The 12,724-nt window shown below is 40.8% G+C and overlaps 1 protein-coding gene across 1 annotated transcript; it reads left to right on the plus strand.

The window, feature by feature from the left end:
* Positions 1–4,119: 4,119 nt before the first annotated feature.
* LOC129599045 (uncharacterized) lies at positions 4,120–4,954 on the plus strand. The gene has a single exon (XM_055497175.1). It carries the CDS (start codon positions 4,215–4,217, stop codon positions 4,623–4,625), a length of 411 nt encoding a protein of 136 aa, XP_055353150.1. The 5' UTR covers positions 4,120–4,214; the 3' UTR covers positions 4,626–4,954.
* The last annotated feature ends 7,770 nt before the right edge of the window (positions 4,955–12,724 follow it).

Below are 12,724 nucleotides of genomic sequence, written 5' to 3' on the forward strand. Positions count from 1 at the left end.
TGTGATTGTCATTTACTTATTACGCTCGTCTAGTTTCATGCTCCAGCTGGATGCCCTTTTCAAGGGGCTGGCGTTTAACTCATTTATGGCTTTTATGTTGTGTACAGATATTTATTATATTATGCTGCTTATTACAACATATACAAGAGGCGAATTCGAATCAGTATTAGCTTTCCTTGTACTGCTGATGCTTGTCAGCCGGTGGTATGCGCTTGGCTTAACATACACTTTATGTAAAGCGTCATTATTAAGACTGCGTGGTATCGACAACGCTTGTGGTATTGTATTAACCGCATCCTACCTTGTGCCTTGTAATTATCAGTACGTACTTTGTATGAAACGCTGTATTGGCACAACGTAAACCATCAGCTGGCTGGCACAGCAGTAAAAGTAAACGGTGTTACCGGTTTGCTGTTAACTACTGTACATCGAACGAACAGTTCGCAAGGCCGAATCGGATGTCATTAATTTCCTAATTTCGGCGGAATGGCTGCGCACACAATCCGGTTCTCATACGGTAGTCCATTTGTACAGTCCAGCAGAATTTAAGAATCGAATGATTATACTGTAAGGAACGGCAGCGCACACGGGAAGGAAAAAAATTAATTTCATACTGGCAATGGCTATGTAAATAACCTGGTTGGTTGTTGGTATTCTTACTATTCTACAAAATTCTACATGTGCAGCCGACAAGAATATTTGACGGGCGACAATGCTCACGAATGAAATCATACCTGTAACGTAGAAATGTTTTAGGTAGTCCAATGGAAAATGTACCTCAAGAAATAACGTGATATATTTCTCGTACTATTGTATTAATTTAAAAGCCCACAAGTGTTTATGGTGAAGTTGTTCTGCTAGCAAATTGCTTTAGTACTGAAGATGATCTTGGTGCCGTCAGTCGGTTAGAGTAGGATGTGACGGCTTGCACTATGTCCGGCACGGCTCCCGACTACATACTTTGTTCCGCATGTAACGGGAGCAAATCGTCAACTCAATATTGTCAGAAATAATCAATCATGCGAGTCTCAACATGCGAAACAAATTTTCTAAAACACTGCAGGTTGTGCAACCAGTCGCATACTTCTTATGTGTAGATATGACGTGTACCCTTTTGTTCTCAGAACTGTGATTATCCCCAGCATGACATCTCGGAACAAATATGTTAAGGGAAGTCACTCCTTATATAGCATTAAATAAGTGTACATCCACGGCTCACGGGAACTATAAATTTCGCGCACTCACAAATACTTTTTCGGATGGCTTTCTAAGTTGCAACATTCCAAATAATTCCAAATTTCGATATGGAACGGATACAAATTATGTGGCTGTGCAAAGTCAAAACGCAATCCAAAACAGCGTTCGAGATCCGCCAAAGCGAAAGTTCCCGCGGATACACATGAATCCAGTGATAGGTATTGAGTCACTTTGCTTGAGCTGAGGTAAATTAATGCGATCTTTTACAAACTACTTTTACTAACGTGGTAGACTACAGGTCATGCTGATACTCAACTAAATAATTCCAGGGCCGTTAGCACTCGCACTCGTCTATCTTTTAATTACACGGAGTTTTCTTGTGTGCCGCGCAGGCGCAGGCCATGGGTTCGTCGCAATCTGGTGTAGAACGGTCTGATATTCATGAAAAAATGTTTTCTACACTTTGTTCTTCCTTTTCATTAAGCACTCAAGTAGAAAGAGTTGGTTTTCAATCGGTAAACCGAATCTGAAGAGAAGTGAGGACTTCGCAAAAAAATTCACAGCAGAGCCAAATCACGCTGCCACACTGGGAGCTTGCCATTTGTACACAAACCGGAAGCGGTTGGAATTCGTAGTTTTTAAGTTTTCATTTTCATTTATTTTTACTAACTGTTTCAATAAGTGAAAAGCAAACAAATTTTCTGAGGAATTCAGGTTAGATAGGAAGAACTCAGCTGCTAGTGTAACGTTCCATGAATTTTTGAATGATTAAATGTGCCTCTCAGGCACATGGACGAGGGCGAGTGTTAATTGCACCTGTAAGACATACTTTTTCATGTTTTCTAGAAAAAAATGGTAAATTAAGAAGAACTTGTTTAGGCAAACTTTCGTTTAGAAGGAGAGCGCAATAAACGCGTTTTTGTGCCGATATTGATTTTGACATCGATGGTATTTGGGGCCGAATGTTAATTCCTCCGCGCACTGGATTTGATATCAAATTACTTTTATAATTTAGTGCTTTTTTCACGCAGCCCTTTTGATCTTATTTTTGGGAACTCTGTATATCCTTAGTTATGTTCTTTTCACTTCTGTCAGCGTATCGTATGTTATTTTATTTTACATTCTTTATGCTAATGAAAGCCTACAACACAGACTTCGGGCTTTAAATACATACACCGTGCTGAAGCTTTGTTGTATCCTTTTGTTCCGTTGTCAATTTTTTGTGTAGAACTGGTTCCGTGGTTCGTCGTACAGAAACCATGAATTCATTATCCTACTGGAAAACACCAAATGTTTTACAAAAAAACGGGAGTTTGCAAATTATGTTTTGGTTTCTGATAGATGTTGTTATTGTACTGTAACCGCTAGATGAAATGGCACCACAGAGTCTGGTGTACGCAAAACAGCGCACACACTGCTGTTAACTTTTGCGCTATCCGGCAGGGGGCAGGCAGCGGTCGGATCTAAAAGTGGTGCCATTTCATCTAGCGGCTACAGTACCAATCACTCCTATTTCAACGGTTAACACTAATGCAGGCGATAAATTCATTTGATTGGAATTGCCGGTTGGTAACAAAAACCGCATATAGGCGATAACGAGCATTTCGCGCGAAGAAAGAACAGGAACATTTTGCTGGCTAGCCACCAAAAAAGTGCTCTAGCGGCTAGGCCAAGTTTCACCACAAAGTTCTGTACCGAAAAATAGGACTGCAGGGTGTGTATTATCGGGGCTGGAAGTGCTATTGTTCCCGTACATGCACTCTCTAGTCTAAATTAATCGAGTCTAATCTCTAGTCTAAATTAAATTAATCTAAATTAATCAAATCCTGCGCTCTACTGGCAGATGATGTAAGAATGGGTGTGGTCAAAGAAATACGACCACACACGGCGCATGCTGCATCCGTTCAGCTTCCAGTCAATGTCGTTCTTGCCAGGCACGTACCAATCCGACCAACCATTGGACCATTGAATTCTGAAGGCGGCAATCTTCCCATATAAGATCTGTACGTCAATGTCAGCGTTGAGACTGGCTTTCCAGCGGGCATCATTGGTGGCTGGCTCGCTATCCACATACCGACAGGTGTTCTGTGTAGTCAGGTCGTAAACGACACACTCCTCGTCACTGCATTGACCCGCTGGGGCAGTCCACGATCCAGCCGGATTCTGCGATGCCGGGCAACCACCACCTTGGGCGCAACGGTATCCTGCCAAAAACAGCACAAAGATCAGTGTACAACGCATTTGTACGGTAAGCTGTGTGGGCAAATATCAGAGGTCAAAAATCTTCGAGTAACAGTACAACTACAAGCTCAAAGCAGTATGACTGCTTTGTTAGACGAAGGTGAAATACTACAGGTTCATTGAACATAGTCAAACAGTAATAATACGGTACTTCATCTGTCTGCGTTGTTGTTCGTCGTTGCGAACGCATATTTATGGTTTTGCACTTTTATGATTTAGTATTAAACAGCACTTAACATTAAAAAGGCTCGATGACCGAATACAGCACCCAGATGACTGCGCGCTTGTGCTGCGCTGTTTGCCACTTTACACCGCGGTACATTCAGATGCAAGAAAAACATTCTGACCGTCTCGGTCATAAAAAACTGACCGAGATTTGATTGCGCTAGATATCATTAAGCCTGGAACAAAGCACGCAAATAAAGTAATACCGTAATTTTGCGATCGTTGACAACAATATCCTGCACTTGGAATCGAAGAATTCAGCAGAGACGGTTCTGGGCGTTCAAAAAATGGAGTTTATTTCCGTCCGTTAGCCAACCACCAATCAATGAAGTAGCACACGGCATAAGTTCATGGTGGTACCGCATAGTTTTTGAATTTAGCACAACAGACCGAAACAGCAATAAAAATGGCATTCATCTATAAAAAAAACAAAGCATGTTTACAGTTTGATGGCGGTGGTTTCGCAATATATCTGAACGAAAACGCGTTGTGTGTACAGTTAGTTGTACTGACGTTCGTAGCAATTTGATTTCTGGTAATTTGACGATAAGATGCGTGGTACATTTATATTTGTACTGTGTTTGGCAGGGTACCGCTGCGCCCAAGGCGGTGGCTGTCCGGGATCTCAGAATCCCGCTGGATCGTGGACGGCTCCAGCAGGCCAATGCAACGACGAGGAGTGCGTGGTTTACGACCTGACCTCGCAGAACACGTGCCGGTATGTGGACAGCGAACCAGCCACCAATGATGCCCGCTGGAAAGCTAGCCTTAATGCGGACGTGGATGTGCAGATCCTCCAGGGAAAGATTGCCGCCTACAAACTGCAGTGGTTTAGCGGTCAATGGTCGGACTGGTACGTGCCCGGCAAGAACGATATCGACACAAAGCTGAATGGCTGCAGCATGCGCCGTCCGTGGTCGTACTTTTTCGACCACACGCATTCCTATATTATTTGCCAGTGATCGATATTTTCGGATTTTGTTTCGTCCTTACGTGGGCGGATAATTCTTAAAATAATTAACTGTTTTGTGCCGCCTACATTTTCAGAGTAAAAAACGGTTTCATGAGTTTGCGTTATTAGTATTTTTGCTGTTTGGTATATGTACTGTACCCGCACCGCTCGTATCGTAATTATGTATTCAAAGGGTACTCTATACGTGACTGCGCGGTCCAATAACTTTTCTGAGCTAAACCGCTATCTATGATATCTGTAGGCAGTACTAGGCACGATGCCACGATTGTACGGCTATTCGCGGCTTAGTTAATTTAACTTAATTATAATCAGTACTAATATGCGCATTTCATCTAATCATAGTCACACGTCTCTAAGTCTCCCAACTTAATGCAAAAAGAAGGTTCTCTATTAAACCATAAGTTCTCTATATATTCTAATTACAATACAAAACTACTCTGTAGTTTACTCGAGTTCATCGTACTATGTAGCATCGTAAATTTAATTTTCCAGGCGGATTTTTGGAGCAGTACGAAAGCCCATCCAAGCCCCACTTTTTCTCTTTTGTGTATCACGGCAAGCTTTTGGTGAAATTTGTCCGATATGTTTTTTTTTGTTGATTACTCCACAATACAAAATATATAGTGCGGGCCACTCACACTCCCGGTTCGATTTGCACGCAGTCCATGGCTAGCTGTGGTTTCCAGATTGCCATTTTCACTATTTTGTTGAAAATTCTTTTGTACTCTGATTTTTGCATTTAGACTGTCACATACTTGCTGAATCTGTTGCGTCAGAATATTACGCTTTGCCTGCTTCAAATTGTGCATGAGCTGCTGGGCCAAGGTCAAAAAGAGGAAGAAATAAATAAAGGAAGGAAACTTTTTTGGTCAAAAAGAGGAAGGAATTTTTAAAGGAAGGAAATTTCGTGGTCAAAAAGAGGAAGGAATTTTGAAAGGAAGGAAATTTTTGGGTCGAAAAGAGGAAGGAAATTTCGATGGGCAAAAAAGGATGGTTAGAAAAAGGAAAGAAATTTGTGTGCGGTGAAAAAATAGGAAGCAGAAATCGCACAGAGTTTTTGAAATGTTCTTATGTGACTGTATGCGGACTGCCGGTTTACTGCATTTTGCAGAAATGCAGCAAAGAACACTGTATGCGGACTGCCGGTTTACTGCATTTTGCAGAAATGCTACTGGGCAGGGCGGTCCGACTGGGCAGCCCACATTCAAAAAATTAAATTCGGCTCGACATTACCATTCCCCATTTACAATATAATATAATGGAAGTTTATTGTCCTTTGCACGGAGCATTAGCCCCCTGTAAATTACACAACAGAGAAAACGTCTGCACCGTTTTGGCGGGAGGCTTTATGATTTGATAGTATCCGAGTATGCGTTCGTGTAATGATACGTGACTTATCAGTTGATGTAAGGCGTCTGCTTTTTCTACAGAATGCAATGAAATCTCAGTGGTAGACTGGGTAAGAAAGTTTGCACATGTTGGCCAGGGTTATTATTCCTTCACTCATCTTACCAAAGTGCAGCATCATGGTTTAGTCTTGCGTACCTTTAGCGAACTCATGGATCGTGCGTGGATTTACGGAAATTCTCGCAAAAAACCCGATAATTCATTTCACGCAAATACAAATACTAATTAGTACCCAGTATGGATTCTTCTGAGACTGTTGCTCCCGATGATGACGTTGAGTACATAGGAACGTATCCTTGTGATTACAGTAAAGGGACACCGGCACCACAGTTGAGCGAAGCTAGCAAGTAAGTGATGCAGCGCAACAATGCCCACAAAGTACCAATAATATGGTTCCGGCATGTACACGTGCACTTTTTCATTTTTACTACACTATATGGTTTTTATTATCAAACTGAATTATTGCTTTATTGTTTCCCTTTTCTTACCATAATATGGTTACGAATTAGGTTAAGATACCGGGAACTTCAAACAAAAATTATCTAGGTTTATTAATGCCGTTATACTGTACTCAACACAATCGTTTCGTGGTGTCGTTTAATGAGTTGCTCGAATAATTTGATAGGTCAGCACCGGCATCGGCTTTAGCGGACCATGCCATTAAACAAGAGCCGCCACAGGAGTTACCCTCGTGGTTCGTGAAAACATACATCGACGGAGGATTACCATCACAAGGGTACGTGCTGAAACTGTTGTAAATACCGATCGCTACGACAGTAAACAATTACTTATCCGTTAACATACATACAAACACATGCTGTCGAGCCCTTAATAAATTTGTTGGTACAAATTGTGTCCCTCAACAATTCGTTGCGGCTGTCTTCTAAATGCTGAAATCATTATGCATTCTGTAGCGATAACGCACCCACAACAAACCTTTGCGGGTTATTTTCTATAGGCGATTTCTTTATTAATCAACAAGCAGGAGTTGTCATTCTATATATAAATGTTGCAATAGTTTTCGACTGGTAGAAATGACACCGGCAACAACCATTTAATTAATTCGGTTTTTATGCAAAAAACATTTTTGCTCACTGCATTCGGCGGACACATGCCGGTTTGCGTATGGATGGTCACTTTAATTTTTGACAACTTTTGCATTACTGACAACTTTTGCCGCGCGCAATGGAACTGTATGACGCGTTCAGCCGTTGCGACGCGCCTCCGTGTGAAATCCTGATAAAAGACTTTTTTTGACATTAGTAATGATGTTATGTGTTATTCTTATGTGCGCGCCCGTGCGCGTCTGCTGTGAGAATGAAGCTGTTAACCGTTTAATGTTTTCTGTTTATTAATCGAAATGATTAATGAACATAAATTCGAAAGATAAAGTAATTAAAGCATTAATTCCGCGGTTTTGTTTATATACTGCTGTAAGTTCAGCAGTAAGTACTACAGATAAGAGCAGACCGTTTCAGTTTTGTGCTTAGAAATCGCTTTAATTTACAGATACATTCATTCATTTTTTGCAGCAATTAATCTAATCGGTTGTTATTTCATGTGAAAAATTACGAGTATGTGCACTTAATCACCTACAGTGTCGTAGTCACTTTCTAGCTGCTGCAAAATACGAGCACATAAGCCAGGAAGTCGTATCGCTGTTATTGTGCGTACTCTTCTACGTAGATCTCTCACCAGATCTGTGAAGGTGATTAATATAATATCTATAATATACAGGTCGATCGCACCAAGTGTGGGCAGTTGAGTAAAATAATTTGAAAAATAATTCTGTAAACAATTTTGTTGTTTACTTTCATCTTATTTAGTGCAACTTTTTATTGCGGATCCAGTGATGTCAAACCTGAAATCTGTTGATGCGTCCAGAACGAGTAGGGCGGGGCTTAATGGGAGAGGGTAGGGGTCAGTTTTTTAATGATTACAACCGCCCTTCTCAAAAATTCAGCATCTGATGTTTTTCAACAAACCTTTTTGTAAACCATGGAGTGGCTTTAAAGGAATTCGTTAACGGGTAGCAAAAGATTCTGGAGTGCACAGTGCTCTGTAGCAAGCTTAAAACAAAAGTGTCTCCCATAGACTTATATGTTAAAAGCTACCATCCGAAGAATGTGGTTGCCTAGAGCGCGGATCACGTTGGGTCAGATGTTAATGGTTCAAAGGACGTGAGAAAAAGACCACTAGAAAACCACAATAATCTTTGGTAGTTCTCACGCATCCAAAATTTTTAAAAAAATTATTGACTGGACATGAATATTTCCTATTAAGCTGTGCGAGTTTTGGGGCAAAAGTGAAAGTAAAAATTCCGCTTCTGTTCCGTGCGTATTAACTTCTGCCGCAGAAATATGAATAAAAACGTTTCTCTAGAACACGAACTATCATAAACAAATAAGAAAACGATTATGTGGTTCAACGGTAGCAAATGGAAATATTTTGTTACTGCCCACACTTGGTGCGATCGACCTGTATAATGAAATATCTGTTAATAGCTACTTATATGCTTGTATTACGTATATACGGATATAAAGATACATAATGATGCATACTGAGCCTTATGCATAATTGCTGTATTAGAGGCAGATTTCATAATAGATTATTAAGGGAAGTGGGCCGGTACATGGTACCAAATTCGTGTACGTGCACGAAAACTTACACTTTCGCGCACTCCCAAACACATTTTTTTTCGGTTTATGACGTTTTGTAACCAGAAGAGTTGTATACGCTGGCGTGAAAACCGTTTGTGCGCGCCACATCCGGTTCGGGAGTTATGGCTGTTACAAAATTCTAAAAAGTTTAAATGCGTTCAGGTGTACCAAAAGTCTCATTATAGACCGATCTCTCTCAAATTATGCACATAAATGCGCATGCCCATGAAGATCGTTTCTACACCGATTCACTGTTCTAGCATGGTTTTCAAATTTTAAAATGAATTTCAAAAACTTTAAATTTCATTTTAAAATTTGAAAAAAATCATGGAAGTCTGGATCGGTGTAAAAACGATCTTCATGGGCATGCGCATTTATGCGCATAATTTGAGAGAGATCGGTCTATAATGAGACTTTTGGTACACCTGAACGCATTTAAACCCTTTGGAATTTTGCAGCAGCCATAACTCTTGAACCGGATGTTGCGCGCACAAACGGTTTTCACGTCAGTGTATACAACTCTTCTGGTTACAAAACGTCATAAACCGAAAAAAAATGTGTTTGGGAGTGCGCGAAAGTGTAAGTTTTCGTGCACGTACACGAATTTGGTACCATGTACCGGCTCACTTCCCTTAAGAATGAAACGATCAAGAAAAACCTAATCTTTTAAGAAATAGCAAGCTTTATAGAGATTTATCCCTATATACTATTTTATAGGGACGAGCCTCTCTATAAGGTCGAAAGTGCTGCAACGCATTATAAATTAAACCGTACAACATCACATTAGGTTAATGGAAAGGGAAGCGGCAGGTCACCTTATTTTCAGAATAAGGATGCATGTGCGTGCATCAACTTGATCATTTTCGTTTTAAAAAGTGAAGCAAAGAAAAAGATTTATTGTTAATCAAATTATGAGATAAAGTGTTTAAGTGTATGCTACGGAGCTTGACACATAGACATTTTGGTTTAAATGTGTGGAACTTAGCGGCCGACAGATGCTTGTCAGCTGAAATTAGTTTTTTCTGGAAATAAAAGTTGTGAAACCATGACTTGTTGACGAATGAGATAAATTATAACTGCTAAGGCATTATCAGTCAGTGATGTAAGCGATCAGGTACCGCCGTGCACACTTGTGAATCTTATGCCTTTTTCTGTTGGCCGCTCATCCGACACATATGAAACTACCGTCTTTCCATATAAATGTTATTAAAAAGCTATATAGTCAACTTTAAAAAAATTAAATTTAAACGCGTCTAGATGTATGACTCGTATTCAGAAGAAAAATCCAACCGGTTTAAATTTCATGCGAATTGGGACTACAGCCGAAATAAAGCGACGAAATACTATAAGGCGGTCTGCGAGCCATTCGCCGGTATCGCTACAGCGAAAGCAATCGCTGTTATGACAATAAATTTAAATGTTTTATGATTGCTTTGCAGGACGATTTCATTTCCCATATCTGGACGCCTGCAATGCATTTTCGCTATTACAAATTAATTTTCACCAACCGAAAATTTGTGATAGCGAAAATTACTGTTGATTAATAAGTAATAAAATACGATTAAACGTTTACACTGGATCTCCTTGCAGCAGTGATACCCAGTTAGAATACCATGACTCTAGCCCATACTCGGAACGTGACCAATTTGCCGATCTTCCGGAGGACTTCGACGTTACGAACCCGCAATACGGAGACCCGTTTCCCGTTTCCTGCTTTGACGAAAACCAGGACGCATCACCTGATAGCGGCAACGTTGGTGAACAGCGTGAACAGCGGGAACAGTAGGTTCCCAGTTTGATAATACGCATTAGCATTATCGGATTTGTTGAACAAATTGTAAAAGGGAGGTCACCACGATTCATGGGCAGAGCCGCATTTTTATGCAGATAAGCCTCAACTTAAATCTGGGAACAAAATGCTTATCACATACGGTATTCATACAAAAATTACATATTTTGTTGGTGGGTGACCTATAGCAATTTTTGAGGAAAATTGCCCAAACCTGGCGCGTTATGGCTGTATGTAGTACTATGTACTTATACGTTGTTTTTGTTTAATATTACAATAATTTAGGGGCGACAATGGCAAAGATCAAATTTACCATCGTTCGGCTTCCCATGCATCGATTGCGGAAGTGAGCAACCAATACCGTTTGCGGCTATCGAAATCGATGATGGTTATGTGGAGGTGGTTATGGAAATCGACGCTGCTGATGACGAGGAGAATTTCGTTAAGACAAGGTGCGAATCACTAGCAACATTTTCCCCAAACTAAATATTGACTAATTAGGGCTAACGTTTCGGGTTTTAGAAAAGAAAAGTTAATCAGTTTTTGTATGAATGTGAAATCCGTTTCATTCGAGAAATGTCAAAACGCCGTCTGTTTCTGAGATTAGTGCCATTTCCCATTTAAATTTTTCTATACATTCTGAAAAATGAAGCTTTTGAATCAATAATTCAAATTACGGCAACCACGGTATACAGTTTCATCGATTGCAGTTTTGGTTCGCTGTGGTTTTACAAACCAAGACCGGCTCTTACATCCAAACAACGTAGAACGTTCTGTATGGACATCATCCAAAACGACTACGACGAGACGAGCTTGGTGGTACCACTACCACGCGCTCCTGGTGGATTCCAAAACCATGCAAGAGATGGGATATTTTTAATCCGATTGGGGGAAATGGATAGCCACCCCGAACTGCGACCTGATGGCGCTGGCGTTTGGAAATATAACGGTCGATTTGGACCTGTTAACGGCGTCAAAACACTGTACTTCTACAATGAAACATGCGAGTCGTTTAAAAAAACGCTCTACATCAATACGCAAAATCGGCTTGCCGTCGTGGATTGCCGGTGGGATAAAGATTGTCAGCCAAAACCATTCATGGTTCCTGCCCACGGCAACTCCATGAATGACTTGCCGTTCAACGGCACAACAGGGCTGTCACGGAAAATCATCGAAGAAAATGTTTCCGGACAAAAGCGCTTGGCTGTGGAGGAAATTGTAGAGGTATCAACACAAGCTGCCATACAGGGAAGTTGCAACCCTTTGTCACTACCGCGTGACAAACGGCAGGTCAAGCGGGCCAAGATTACAAGCAAGAAATCGGAGATGGCAGACATCATGACAAAGCTGTGTCTTGAAGCTGACGTGTATTTCCATTGCACTATGATCCGTTGCAAGAATCGAAACGACAGAAGAAAACACCTCATTCCAGTCGTCTGTTCACAGTCTCAAGCACTACTTGCGAAGACATTTGCTCTTTCGGGTAAGAGTAAGATTTTAAAGCACATAACGTTATACCATTTTAGTGAGTGCGCCTGTTTGTTTGAAGCAAATTTGACCATATTCACAAAGCCACAGCAAATGAGCAAACTACAGTGGGCTTCAAAAAGGTGGTACTTTCGGCCCAGGACATTTAATAGTCACAATCAATACTTGCCGTTCTTTTTTAACAGTTTAATTCGGTTTAATTCGGTGATGTGGCGCGCCGGAGAAGGGAGTCTGAACTTTGCAGTAACAGGTGAATTTGTATTAATTTTGTTGCGGTGTTAATTCGATGAAAGTTATGGGAGAGTATTGTAAAGTCTACGTTATGATCGGCATCCTTGGTAAAATTTTTAAAGGAGCACCAGACTTTGGAATGCAGCAACAGAAAATTTCAACCAGCTGTAACCACCTCCACATTTAAAAGATTCTGACTGCTATTCAGTTAAAATTAGATTGGAGAATTTCCAGGCAAAGATGATGACTATTCATTTAGCTACTGAATTGCGAGTTACGAGTTCCACCTAACGAGCTTACAATCATGCTTTTTGTAGGTAGCGGTGAGTTGATCTTATCAAACACAGCGCCCTTTCGTCAGTGTTCGCTTGACATCTTATACGACGACCACAAGTATCGGACAGTCTTACGTTCATTGTTTGGTGGGGACATTAAGTCAGACCCTTTGCTTGACCGTCGTACTGCGTTGGGAAATTGAAACCTGAACCTGTTAAACTGCAAACGTCCTTCGAG

Source organism: Paramacrobiotus metropolitanus, unplaced genomic scaffold (assembly GCF_019649055.1).
Source record: "Paramacrobiotus metropolitanus isolate TYO unplaced genomic scaffold, Prichtersi_v1.0 Parri_scaffold0000136, whole genome shotgun sequence".
Lineage (NCBI taxonomy): Eukaryota > Metazoa > Tardigrada > Eutardigrada > Parachela > Macrobiotidae > Paramacrobiotus > Paramacrobiotus metropolitanus.

Coding starts and splice junctions, on each gene's coding strand:
- LOC129599045 (XM_055497175.1), top strand. CDS start 4,215: ATGCGTGGTACATTTATATTTGTACTGTGTTTGGCAGGGTACCGCTGC.